Source organism: Zonotrichia albicollis, chromosome 2 (assembly GCF_047830755.1).
Source record: "Zonotrichia albicollis isolate bZonAlb1 chromosome 2, bZonAlb1.hap1, whole genome shotgun sequence".
Classification (NCBI taxonomy): domain Eukaryota; kingdom Metazoa; phylum Chordata; class Aves; order Passeriformes; family Passerellidae; genus Zonotrichia; species Zonotrichia albicollis.
In genome coordinates, this window is record NC_133820.1 from 55,599,267 (window position 1) to 55,612,978 (window position 13,712).

The 13,712-nt window shown below is 37.5% G+C and overlaps 1 protein-coding gene across 1 annotated transcript in view; it reads right to left on the reverse strand.

Annotated features, from left to right (window-relative positions):
- CWF19L2 (CWF19 like cell cycle control factor 2) overlaps positions 1-13,712 on the reverse strand; it is a 61,329-nt gene that overhangs the window by 16,317 nt on the left and 31,300 nt on the right. Inside the window, exons 11-12 of the mRNA XM_014263990.3 lie at positions 7,003-7,128; positions 5,241-5,378 (exon numbers count right to left, since the gene is read on the reverse strand). Coding sequence (XP_014119465.2) covers positions 5,241-5,378; positions 7,003-7,128 — 264 coding nt within the window. The remainder of the gene's footprint in view (positions 1-5,240; positions 5,379-7,002; positions 7,129-13,712) is intronic.

Below are 13,712 nucleotides of genomic sequence, written 5' to 3' on the forward strand. Positions count from 1 at the left end.
TGAAAGTAATTTTCCATTTTACAGACTTTTAGAGAAGCAAGGAAAGGCAACATGCAAATTTCCTTTTTGCAAACCTATAATACCAGAATACCACTCGGCTAAATCCATAAAGGAAGGTCAGCATTACTTATAAAGCATTTAATTTTTCAATGCTGAATTCCCCTTAGGAATTACTGCACATATTTTAAAATAAAATTCGTTTCTGGCCAAAATTAAAATATCCTGATGAACAACTCAAATTAATTGTTCTCTCTTTCTTGAAGTAAAATATAAAAAGGAAAAAAAATGCTTTAGTAGAATTCAAACATACAAATACAAGGTAATTTCTCTTGAGGTTATGTTCCAGGAATCAGTCTCTAAACACCCACAAGCATCTACTGACATGAGTGAAAGGATTACATAAGTCTTAACAGCATGAATTTGGGAAAATTGAACCACTTACAACAGTCAAAGGCTAAAGAAACTACAAACAGGGTACTTAAAGCTATCAGTAGTGAAAATCTAAGACTGCACACATATTTTGTACTCTAGAAATGTCAGAAAAAAACAGTTTTCAAATGTTTTATTGACTTCTTTAGATCCTTAAGATATGCTTCTACAACAATGAGAACCAAAACCCCTTTCAGAGGTGAAGAAAATAAAAAGTAGAAATAGTGATTTAAATGAGTGTTTTTTTCATTGAGACACAACAGCAAAACATGAACAAATCAAACTCTAGGCCTGCTTTTTCTCCATATATCAAAAAGATTAGTGTTGGGTTTTAAAAAGGTTTTTTTTCCACCACTGTAAATTAAAGATTTGGGCCTTTTTCATGGTGTTCATAAATTTGACATAATAGCATGCAAGGGGCAGCTGTGGGAAAGGCAGCATTTCAAACCTCTGGGGTAAGTGACAGCCACATCAGCCACCTTCCAAAAGAGACTGAAGGGGAACAGGAGGCAAAAGCCTCAAGCACAGCAGGGTTGTCTTAGAACCATGACTACAAAAATAAGAATGGACAAGAGGGCAATGATAAGTCAGAATCTAAATTTAGAAGAAAGACTCAACAGGTAAATAGCAAAATCCCTCCATCTTATCTCACTGAGCTCTTGAAGAAAGGAGAGGTGGGAAAAGGATTTAATAAGTACAAGTATGGGTTAAACACTGCAGATGTTTATTCTGTCAATCTGAGTGGGAGTTTGGCATGAGATAACATACAGACCTTCACCTGCCAATGGGATTAGACAGAGGTTTCATGAAGAGAGACTTTGGGTCTACACACTAATATATCTTCCAAGTCCCATTCAAGAAAGTAAATCCTTTCATGAATTATACCCTTCTATTTCAACATCCCCATCTCTCTACAAAACTGCAATTATGTTATTATCTTCAGTAACAACTAGCCTGTATTTCATTTAAAACCTTGTTAAAGTAAAGGGAAAGTAGCACAGATCTGGAGCAGAGCACTCAGCTGTGTAAAAGCCAGAAAGCATGCTTGTCTGAGCTCTCATTCTGTTCCCATCTGTGAGAGCAGCGCCTATTTCCTCCATCCTCAGCAGCCGTGGGGCTGCAAGTTTCTTTTGGGCATAGTCTGGGAAAGTGATAGAAGCCCTGGGAAAATCTCTGAAGGAAATAATAGTTCCCTAGGCAATTCACAGTGGTTAGATGAATGAAATTATTGAACAGAATTTAAGAGACACAATCTCCCTTCTCCCATCCAAGGCAGGACATCATTTGCAGACTTGCAGCAGTTTCCTCCCACCACTCCTCTGCAACACAACAGATTAATTTTTGTGGATAATTATTTTCATTTCTCAAACGAAGGCAGAAAGATAAAGTAATTTGTATGTGTCAAATTTGTGTACTATGTTATGAAAATAAAACTGGCAAAAGAGGTTTGTTTGCTAGACTTCCTGCTGGAATAAAACACCTTGCTGAAACTACTGAGGAGAAATGCAAGAATTTTGAAGACTAACTTATTGAGCCCCAGATCATAATGCAGATACTCCATGTAGTATAGGCTGATAAAGGAAATAAATAATCATCTAGAATATCTGAGATCACACTCAAATTTTTCAGACTGCTGCCAACACTTCAGTGGTTAACACTGATTTTGTACTGTGAATAAGAATGCTTTCTATAGACATAGAAAGACATGGAAACCTCAGAGAGGCCTAGGAGCCAGTTTCTTAACCTAAGATCAAGGAACAAACATCATCTGGGGAAGACCATCACATTTTATGGTGACAGGACCTGCGAATCACCTGCACAGAAACTACCAAAAGCATTTCAGATCTAAGTGGAGAAGAAAAATTGGCATCTGAGATGCTTCTTTTTAAGAAAGCTAAACAAAAATACCTTCAAAACCTAAATGTGACACTGCATAGGACTGAAAGACTACAGTACCATGAATTAAAATATGGACATTGCAACAGTAATGGCTTTGACAAGATATCTACTTTGAGCATATGCTCCAATACACTTAGTCAGTAAATAAATATTATGGCTGAATCTTAAAAGGTCAGTCAAGAAACTTGTTCTAATAAAACAATGTGATACAGTACATCTTTGCCTAGTAACAAAAAAGAAACACATTACTTAGCATCTGATCCAAAGCTCACTGAAGTTAGTAGGAATTCAGAGCCTTCCAAAACTACAATGAAGTATTTGCCTAGGCTAGGAAACACAATACATTCTTGTAACATTATTAATAAATTCTATCCTTCAAAAAACCAAACAAAAACAAAACAAGAAAAGAAAAACAAAAATTAAACAAAAAAAAAAAGCTGTTAGAATGAAACAGTTGCTTTCTAGTGTGACCATTTCATGTTGCAAATTCAATCTCCAGCAATGGAGAAGACGATGGGGGAAAGCTGGTAGAATTGACTCTTCTGCTACACATTTGCAGGTCTCAGCATTTACTGTGGAGATCCTGAGTGTCATGGTTTGAGCCTGGCACAGAGCCAGTGCCCCCCATGAAAATGCCTCACCCTGGTGTCTGCTGTGAGATGTGACCAGGAATAAGCAAAACAGGCTCCAACTTAAACATAAAGGACACTTTATTACTTAAACTACAGGAAAAATAGGGAAAGACCATAAGGAAAAAGAAGAAAAGAATTGAAAACCTTACAAAAAAACCACTTTCCTCCTCCCCACTCCCTGACTTTCTCAATCCAATACATTCTCCCAAAACACCCGGTACGACACTTTAGTATACTCAAACATCAGTTCATGAAGAGGAAAGGAGTCCTTCTCGTTCCATAGGCTTCTCCTGGAAACACACTGAAACCTCGTGTGCTTCTCTGTCACTTCGGCACCGCCCGGAAAAAAAAAAGTCCTTCTGCCGCTTGTAACATCGTCCTTCCATGCCCAGTGCTCTCACCACTGAGACATGGACCAGAGCTGCTTTTAGGGTTGTCTTTCAAGGATGCCTTGTCTCACTCCAAAAAGGCACAGTCTCTGCTTTTGGGACATCTGTCCCCCCCATATTTTTCCAACCCCCTGGGGCCGGGGGGTCCTCACGAAGAACCTTCCTGGTTTTGAGGCACTGCCTCCCCCTAAATGCAGTCTGTGTCACAGGAACAACTGAGTCCATAGCCACGAGAAAAGTCCAGCCAAAAGGCCACTCCAAATCATCTCTCCCCATCCAATCATCTCCACATCTCATCTCTTATCTCCCTTCTTATTCAACTTCGAGGAGGATTAGCATTTTTGCAAGGCCCCAATCATGCAAGAAAGGGTTAAAAGTTTTCAGTCTCTGTCGGTCCGGAGCGACTCCCACGCACGCTGCCCACACACTGCCGCTCTGGCCGGGCACTCTCCCTCCTTCTCCTCCTGGCTGCTCTCCTGGGGGGGGGGGGGCTGGCTGCCCGAGGGCTGACTCTCTGGGATCTTCCACCCTTCCATCCTCGAAGCCCCCCGAAGCCCCCTCAACCCCATCTCTGTCCAGGCCCCGGGCCTACCGCATGGCCGGCCCCTCCCCCGCCCAGCAGCAGCGGGCTGGGCGGGGGAAGAGATCTGACCTCTTCGCCCGACGATGTCCCAAAGAGGGAGTTCCAAGGGCAGTGCCCTGCTTTTAACCCCTGTGTATTCTCGGAGGTGTGTCCAAACCCCACTGGCCACACCGGACGCCAGTCTCAAACCCAAAACCTTCATTGGTTTGACCACAGCTTCCCAGAATTCCCACTCCTTCCTGGTCAAACCACGACACTGAGCCAAAACCTATCTAGATCTCCCTATTCAATATTTAACAATGAAACTGTATTTCAGTAAGTTGCTATATTTTTTTCTCCAACTCACAATCAAGGCCTCCATTGCATTTCATGCTCTACAACACAAGTTCTACAATTACGTTCTTCACTGAAAAATAATCTCAAACCACTCCTTCATGTTATCTGTTCTGCGTCTGCATCCCATATGAGAAACAAAAATAGTTGTATTCTATTGAACTTTTATGCTAATTGTTCTAGTCTAGAAGCTGCCTTCCCTTACCCATCCACCCATTCCCCCCAAGCTGAAGAAATTCTGTTTACTTAGGTTTTCTTCAAATGGCCACTGCTCTGTGCTCCTGAATACAGGGTACGCTTTAACAGCTTGGGCAGCATTCAAGATATGGGTGTATGATGTGTTCACTACATGCTTTAAAATGCTAAATATTCCCTTTTCATAACCTCCAAAATTCTGTTTGTCTTTTTAATCACACCAGCACTGAGACAATGTTTGCAGACTCACAACTACTCTCAAATCAGGCATCAACAGCCTCTTGTATACATACAGTCATGGCCTCACTCAGCTTCAACATTATCAACATTTTGCCTTCATCAACCCTGTCTGTCATCTGAATTCACTGCCTCAATGCCTGTGATGGGATCTCTTCCTTTTTACTTGAGAGTTCTATGGAATAATCTCCTGTGTCTGAACTAGACATTTTAATTCCTTTTATACCCATAATGCCTTTCAGAGACCATTTAAAATAGGACAGGTGACTCACATCACTAAAATATGCACGTCTCTCCAGTAGCTCTGCAGAGTGAATATTAAGAATCAGTTCAGATGTTTCACAATGTTAGAAAATTCCTCGCTTTGTACTTGGTAATTGTACAATTTACAATGGCCCCTATTTTTGACAGTCCTGCATAATTCTGTAGCCATAAAAAAATCTCATCTTCCTCCAGGCCTTCCCTTTACTCAGGCCTCACGTCCTCCCTGATACTTCTAATAATAACATGCTTAATTAAAAAGTCATACACACAGCACCTTACCTTTGATGCCATACGCATGAACAGTGAGTTTTGATCCTCTGCTGTTCTCATCTTCTCATTTTTGACCAAATCCTTCAGGTTCATACTATCATCATCCTGAAAATACCTTACTCTCTCTTTATCTACATGAGTAGGCATCTGGAAGCAAACGTATTAAAAATAAATATTAACCTAATCAGAAAAGATCAGCTACACAATTCAGACCCTAAAAATTTCAACAAGTTTAAAGACTCATGAATCAAGGTATGCAGATCTGAAACATTGGGGCTAACAGCTCCATTTTATCTAAGCAGAAAAACATCTTTCCCTTTCTTCAATTGCATCAGTATGTCTAAATAAAAATATAGCCTCTTCCCAACGTCACTATATCCTTAACATCCTTAAGGTATCAGAGCTACAACATTAACACTCAGGAAAGATAGACAGTACTTCACTGAAACAGTTAATTAGCTCATAAAAATGAAATATCCTAAAAATTAATTTTCATTATTGACAACTCTAAAGCTTTTGTAAAGTCACAGATTACTAAAACACAGTAATCACAGACAGTACTGAAAACTTGTGTGAATGGTATCTCTGGGAAATGTTGCCACCTTAGCGTGCACAAAGGAACAGAGATGTCCCTTAGGACAGGATTAAACTAAATTCCAAAGGAGTATAGGGAGTGGTCATTAACATAAAGCAGGACAGCATTTTCCAAAATTGAAACAACAGGACAATGACAACAAATTCCTCACCCTCTTCTGTCTTTCACTTCTCCACAGCAGTGTTGCAAACTGATCTGTCCTACTAATCAAGAATGCTCGCTAGAATTGAGGTAGTGTCACATTGTCTTATTTCAAAAAGATCAAAGTGCTACTGTATTTACTGTTGGAAGCAATTATCCTGAGAATAAAACATTGCTCCAGCTTCCAAGTTTCTTATTGTTCCCCAAAGCACTTTGTTACGAAGATTAGGTCATAATTATTATTGTCATCAGTAGCCGTAATTTTTGTTAGAACTAAAGTAAAATTAGCCCCTGAGACCTGAGTACCTCAGCAAAAATCTTTCTTAATTTGGAAATATTCAGCTCTGCTAATCTTTGTTATTTATATAACTTTATGTAATATAGACTAAAGAGACTGTGATAACTTTTCCCTGAACGTGAATTTAAATAAGCCCGAAAGTGATCCCTTGGGAAATGCAACCTGAAAATAAACTGAATATATGCTTAATAAATATGTACTTTAATACTTAATTACAATCATCTTCTGTGACAGTGGTCACAGGGGTTTTCAGGTGAAGGGAGAGACGAGAATGTTGACTCCATGTTCAGAAGGCTTGATTTATTTTATGATATATATATATATTACATTATAACTACACTAGAAAGAAAGAGAAGGAAAAGTTTCCTCAGAAGCTAGCTAAGTTAAGAACAGACAAGAAAAGAATGATAACAAAAGGCAGCTCTCTCGGACGCTGTCCGAGATAGCTCAGTCCTTGACTGGCCATTAATTAGAAACATCCAAGATGGGCCAATCACAGCATTCCACAGCAGCAGATAATCATTGTTTACATTCTGTTGCTGAAACTGCAGCTTCTCAGAAGGAAAAACCCTAAGAAAGGATTTTTCATAAAAGATGTCTGTAACAATCTTCCAAAAGGAACTTTTTAACTACCTACTGACATTCTAATAAGATACTCATTAATTATGGCAATATAAAAGTAAAACCACAAAATCAGTCAAGAGGTGCAGTTCAGTACTCAGATTTGTAAAACTTACCATCTGCTGCTTTCTTCGTCCTCCTTTTGGCTCCAGTGGCTCTGTTGCTCCCATCACAGGCCATGCCCTTCCACTTCCATCTGTTCTCACAAGGACCACTTCTTCATCTTCTCGATGGCTTGAAGCCTGTGTCAGGTTTTAAGACATATTTTAAAACAGATGGTACAGACAAGCCAAAAGAAATACCTAATCCACATGAAATAAGTGTTTAAAATCCTAAAGATTAAGCAACAGATTCTTTACATTTTGTGTGTTCAGTATAATTCAAAGTAGATAGTTTCACCTTAGTGAGGTATTCTTTTCACATTCAAAAAGAGAAAAAGTATTAAAAATACATTCAATTAATTAAATGCAGAGCTTTTTTTTTCCAAAAGAACCAAGTTTGTATTCCTGCTTTTTTCACATAAAGCTTTATCTCATACAGATAGACACACAATGCTTCTGAAAGAGTTAAAGAGATAATACTGAATTAATAAACACCACCATCATTATAATGCTGCATTCCTGAAAGCCATCTAAAAACCTACAGCTCATTACCACTTCTTTTACCACTCTAGATTGGGAGTGTGGAGAACAAACACCCTCACCTCTGTTCCCCAAAAAGTTATAGAACCTGTCTTCATGGAAGGTTCTTTATAGGGCCCCCACTTGATAGCGGGCCCCTATATAGGGATAGATATGTCCTCTATATAGGGGATAGATATATATACAAACACAGAGAGAGGAAAAAAAGGCAGAAATTCTTCACCAAAAAGTAAGTATTTTGCTTTCTAAAATATTAAGAATAATTTTTTAAGTCATTAAAAAGCCTGCAAACTTCCTGATTATACTCCAAGGATGTTTAGGTAAATCAGTTGATTAAATTAGAGCACATAATGGGGCTACTACTTAATCAGATGGTATTAGGACAGCCTTTGTCAAATCTTATAAACAACTTCATTAATCTCCATTTCAAGCTATTTTTTACCAAACTGTTTTCCACCTGCCATCCTTGCCTAAGGAAAGCTTGTCCCAGAAACCCAAATAAAGTCTGGAAAATCTGTAGATACTGAAGTATACTTCAACAGCTTAATTACATTTTCCCAAGGGAAGTCATATGAAGGTAGAAGTTATGGACCAAAAAGCTGCCTGGGTAAGCCAGACCTCTCTCTTCTGTAACACCAAAGGCAAATCTCATTTTGCAAAGCAAGCCAGGATGTCTAGCACAACTTTGGCTCCAATAACAATACTGACATTTTCAGAGAATACAACATGACTTATTTCCAGCATCAGCCGGATACATGTTATTTGTGTGTAATCTGTACCTCAAGTATTCTTTTTTCACAATGTAAGGGCTATTGTCCCTATTGGTAGGGGGAGAAAAGGAGGTTCATTCCAATGGGAGAAAAAGGATGTGTGCATTCACCCCACAAATGTCATGAGATAAAAAGGTCACAGACACAAACAGCCAGACTGGGGGGACCAGGTTTTACCATGCCATAAAACCTTATTCACAGCAGATATAGAAAGCAAAGATGAAATTAACATCAATAAGGATGTATCACAGCAAACTTCTTCAATGCCACAATTCCTTTAAAACTTGGGTGACTTTACAAGTTTGGAGGTTGAACACATAACCACCGATATTGCAGTGAAATCTCAAAAATCCAGAGCATTGCTAATTAGTCTGAAATTGCACAGACCTTTGCAGAGGAAAAACTCACCCTATCCACATGGCCAAGCAGGGATACAGAGCTCTCCCAAGAGGACTAATCAAATCCACATAGCAGACCCTTTACAGTTCTCAGTGAATAATCTACCAAGTAGCCACTTCTGAAGGGTCCTGCTCATGTGAAATCCTCTGCCAGGAGCATCTTTCCAGTCATTCAGCTCCTTTTACCTGCTGCCCACACAGTGTCTCCAAAAAGATGCTAACTTCAGGTCTCTCCTTCCCCACACTTTTGTTTTACTGAGACAAGGAAAGGATGAACTTTTCCATTTCCAGTCTCTAAACTTTAACCTCACCATATACATGACTTTTAAAATAAATAAATAAAAACCAACAGTCATTACAACAGCAGTGCTTCAACAACTGCAAAGAACAGTAAATACCAGATTCTTATACCAACTTACAAACATTTAACTCCTTTTAAAGACAGCCATCCCCAAATTTGTCTTCACTATAATTCTTAATACAGACATTTCAAAAAGGATGTCATTGATGTGCAGGCTGTTGTTTTCCCAAAAGTTGATGGAATTCACAAGGTGTTCTTTGTGTCAGACTTTCTTTGTCTTTTGAAGAAGGGCTCTAAAATATTAGATCCAAGCAACATTTGCACTTTCTCTTTTCTTCCCATTTCTGTATGCTTACACACTAACATACAAGCAGCAGCAGAGAACCTGGAATGAGTTAGGACAGGGACAGGGAATAGAGAGGGGAGCAATAGATATAATACATACTGAATTCTTTGGGTCACAACCCTACAGCTGGCAAGGTTTTGTCTGCTTTATGAGGCTTTGAGGTTTTTTCTCCCTAATTTCCAAGAGTCCTGAGTCCTGACACAAAGCATGTAATACTGACTATAATGGATTTAGATTCAATATTCCAGAGGGGGGAAAAAAGGCAAAAAATTATAGTAATTTTTACCTTTAGAATACAAAGTACAAAGAAATCAAAGTGGTCCTTCAAAGAGAGATTAAAGGAAGCAGATAAAAGGATAAAATAATTATGGACGGCATGAAGACCAATGTGAAGTCATGTTAGAGACTAACAGCAAATGCATATTAGGAATCAAAATGAATTCAATGGATGCAAGCCAAACATGATTATTCAGAAGATTAAAGATGTTATTAGAGGTAAAAACATCCTTCAAAACTCAAAACCCTATCTAAATAGAACTGACTTAAAAATAAAGCATAACAGAAAGTTAATTGTATTCACACAAAAAAATGGATTTTTAATAGAATCTTAGTAACAATAATTAGTAAAGCTATTTCTAAACACATCAGAAACAAAAGGCTTTCTGGTAGAAAAAGATGCTCAAGTGGTTACAGCATTATCAGAAGGTAACATTTGAATAATATATTAATTAATTGTATTTTATTCAACAGCACTTTTTGAAATTAAAAAGAAAAAAACCCCTAGAACTTCAGAAATCATCTTTAAATTGAATTATCAGTAAAAGGAGTTTTTTTAGTAAGCTGCCATGAAGTAATGATTTTCACTAGAGCTCCCAAAAAAGAATTCTAACATACAATGCCCACATCCTTCAGCATATACTATACCCCAGGTCTTAGTACAAAAATAATAGAAAGCACCCAATATAATAAAAAGCTTTAGAATGTGCCAAAGGCTGATCCTGGGAATTCTGGGGCAATGTATCCAACATTTGTAATGGACAAGTTCACACAAACAAAATAAAAACTAGACTTCCTCTACACTTGAACAATTACACCATACTGAGAAAGAGCCTTTGCAGAAACAATCCACCTCTCACAGAAGTAACAGACTTTTTCAAAGGAGTGTGGATATCAATCTAACTGCAAGAGTTACTTAATGTTCTCTTTTTATCTATTGATATTTTCTTTACACCTGTATTCCCATGACTATATGACATAGTATATAGTATATGGCAACACAATGTGGCCACTGTGACATAATAAATACTCATTAATAATTATGATCAGATAAATAATATTTCTGTTAAGTGCAACAATAAGTTTAAAACATATATTCAAGCATTTTTAATATACCTATTCTTAAATGTTAAAATTGAAACTGGAGAAGAGGCTCAGTCACTATCCCTAAATCTTGTGATGACTGCTAAACAAACAATATAGTTTACAGTCTGAAATGAATAAAAATAGGGTCTATTTCTTGAGTGAGACAGGAATTGTTTGTTGCTATTAATTAAGGAACATGACTTTTTACTTCAGGCCAATTAAATATGCAAAGTACACAGTTGTTCTCACCAAATGTACAAACTGCTACACCGCAATTAAGACTCAACTGAACAAAACAAGCAGACAAGTCTGGTTTTGAAAGATGAAAGACTTGAATTAAATACATAAATAAATAGGGTACCCGGTACCCATCTCAATAAGAATTTTGAACTCTCCAGATATTATTCCTATTCCATAATCCAGCAGGAGGAAGTGGAAATCCTCTGCCACATAAGGTGCACAGCTTAATTTGAGGAGCAAATGAAGTAGTGAGGTGAACAAATGAAGTAGTCAGGCCAAGCATCTGAGACAAGATCCACTCAGTTTTCAATGCTAATAGCTATTGGGAATAAAATATATTTTAATAGTCAGTGTATTGTAATACGGTAGGGAACAAATAAAGTTTAAAAAAATATATTTTTAATTACCGAGCCAACAAAAAGCTGGATTCTGCATGATTTGAAAGCTTTCTGCACATGTTTACTGAGAGCTACATTCAAGTGGTACAAGCACAGAATAATAAAGGAATAACAAAGGAACTAGCCTCTACAACCAAATGCTAGCTTTGTTAAATCAGATGCTGCATTAAGCATGCCACCTGTTTCCTTTCCCCTGCAATCTCTGGTGAATGGAAATGCTTTGGATATTGTCTTATTCCTCTACTGGAAAAGTCTGTCCTCATGTCATAGTATCAGTAAGTGTCCAAAATACATCTAGCACTTCTCAGAGTGCTGGACTCAGCTATTTCTCCCATCCACTATCTTCTGTTCACTTCCACTACTCCTTCTCCTCCCATTCCAGTTACCCTTGTCTTAGGCTCTCAGTTTGCAGTCACACATAACCACCAGTTACCACAAGGATGGGTAAATCCCATGTAGGAAGAGTGTCTGCCTCCTTCAGGGCTGGCTAGTCCTAAGGGGACTATGTCTCATATTTAGGACTCATTTTATTCCCAACCTGGAGTCCCCAAGTAACAGGCTTCAAAGCATCTAAGCTCCCCTTCACGCTCTAACACTTGCTGTGAATAGTGGCATTGTAGCCTTCAATGTTATGCTTATAAAAATCAGCAGTTTAACCATTCTCTATGGCAAGACTAAGGTTTGCATCTCACAGGAGGATGAAATTAAAATGGTCAGAGGCCTATAACAGCAATCCACTGCATACATGTTGTATCTTTGATCTGGGTTTCCTAAAGTAGAAAAAAGATAAGACTAAGAGAATTAGCAGCATGAGGAAGGAAAGCAAAATCAAACTTCTAAAAACTAGGTTAAAAATTTAGTATTTCAAGAAAGACTTCATAAATATATTAATGAGTTACTATTACACATTCAAAAGGTGCTAACACAGTAATGGGATTTTTAAAAGGTTTTACAAGATCAGAAAGTTGCATTGCCATAATTAGGCCCTTGTGTTTAACAGAGAAGAGAAGCATTAGAAAATTGTGTTGCAGGTTGCAACACAAAGGTGAACTTTCCTAGAGAAAGGTATCAGGTAGTGCTTCGTTTGTGTGTAAAGCACTGGACTAAACAAAAATCCAAAAATTCCAAACCATGGAAAAGAATTAGGTCTCTATCCTTTTTCTCTGCTAGTAAGTGAGTGACACTGGTAATAACACAATAAGTAAAAAACTTCATTTGTTCTTATTGATATAAAGTCAGTTGCCCATTAAAATTCAGCAGTTCTTTGTCCTTATATTACAAAAAGATTATTTTGGCAAAACTGTTTATTACTCAGAATAAACAGTTTATTAATCTTCATTAATCTCCTTTTACAATGAATGTCTCTGACATTAGCCCTGCATGCAGAAATCCTTCTATTTCTGCTCAGTACTTATTTTCTTAGAACATCTTTAAGACAGGGTGATCAGAATATCATCTCTTGAGTAGAATGGCCACAGACACAAATCTAGAGTCAAATTAATTAAGCCATACTGCCAGCCTGTCGAAGTAAAACTGCAACTAGTAACATATAATTTACAGCAGCTTGTAATGTGTCTGTCTGTTGATGCACCTAGAAATGGAGAAAACTAAAGCAATTAAGTCTAATTTTAAAATAATATCCCAGATTTCAGGAAGCCACATAGACTTGAAAATACAACCTTAAACAAAGTTCTAAATATTCAGTTTGATACTCCAAATTGTTAGCTACACTTTGAAATGGTTAGTCACTTAGCCACATCAATGAGCCACTGTAGGTATGAGATGTAAGAAAATTTGTAAAAACTGTAATGACTAGATGGCTTGTTTTTACAGCGAGAACGTCTGACACAAAACATATATACTCCAACCATAAAAAAAAGAGAAGTATTGAAGCATGTTGGTTCTTAAGTCCACAGATTTCTATTTCATCTTATCAACTGATTTAACACAGTGAAATGGTAAAAATATGCAGAAATTTAACATGGTGTGGCAGAAAATACAGCCAGAAAAAATGGCACCATCAGTTACAAGTGCTGTGTGGCACTTGGATATGGTTTTTTCTCTGCTGTTAAAGGACACCTGGAAGCTTTTGTATTCTCAGTTTGAATTCTAAGAAGTTTTAGCCATTCTGTCATTTTATACTTTTTAGGTGCTCTGAAATGATATTTTACATCATTTACTTACTAATACAATTTTTCCAACATGTTTTGATTGCAAAAGCCACATTCCTATGAATTACATTCAGGAAGATAAACCACTTTGACTTAGTATGTATTTGTCTTAAATAATTGTGCAATACACTCTTACTGACATCAACAAGAATGTTCAGGAAATAAACTAATCAATAACAGCATACACCTATTATTTTTT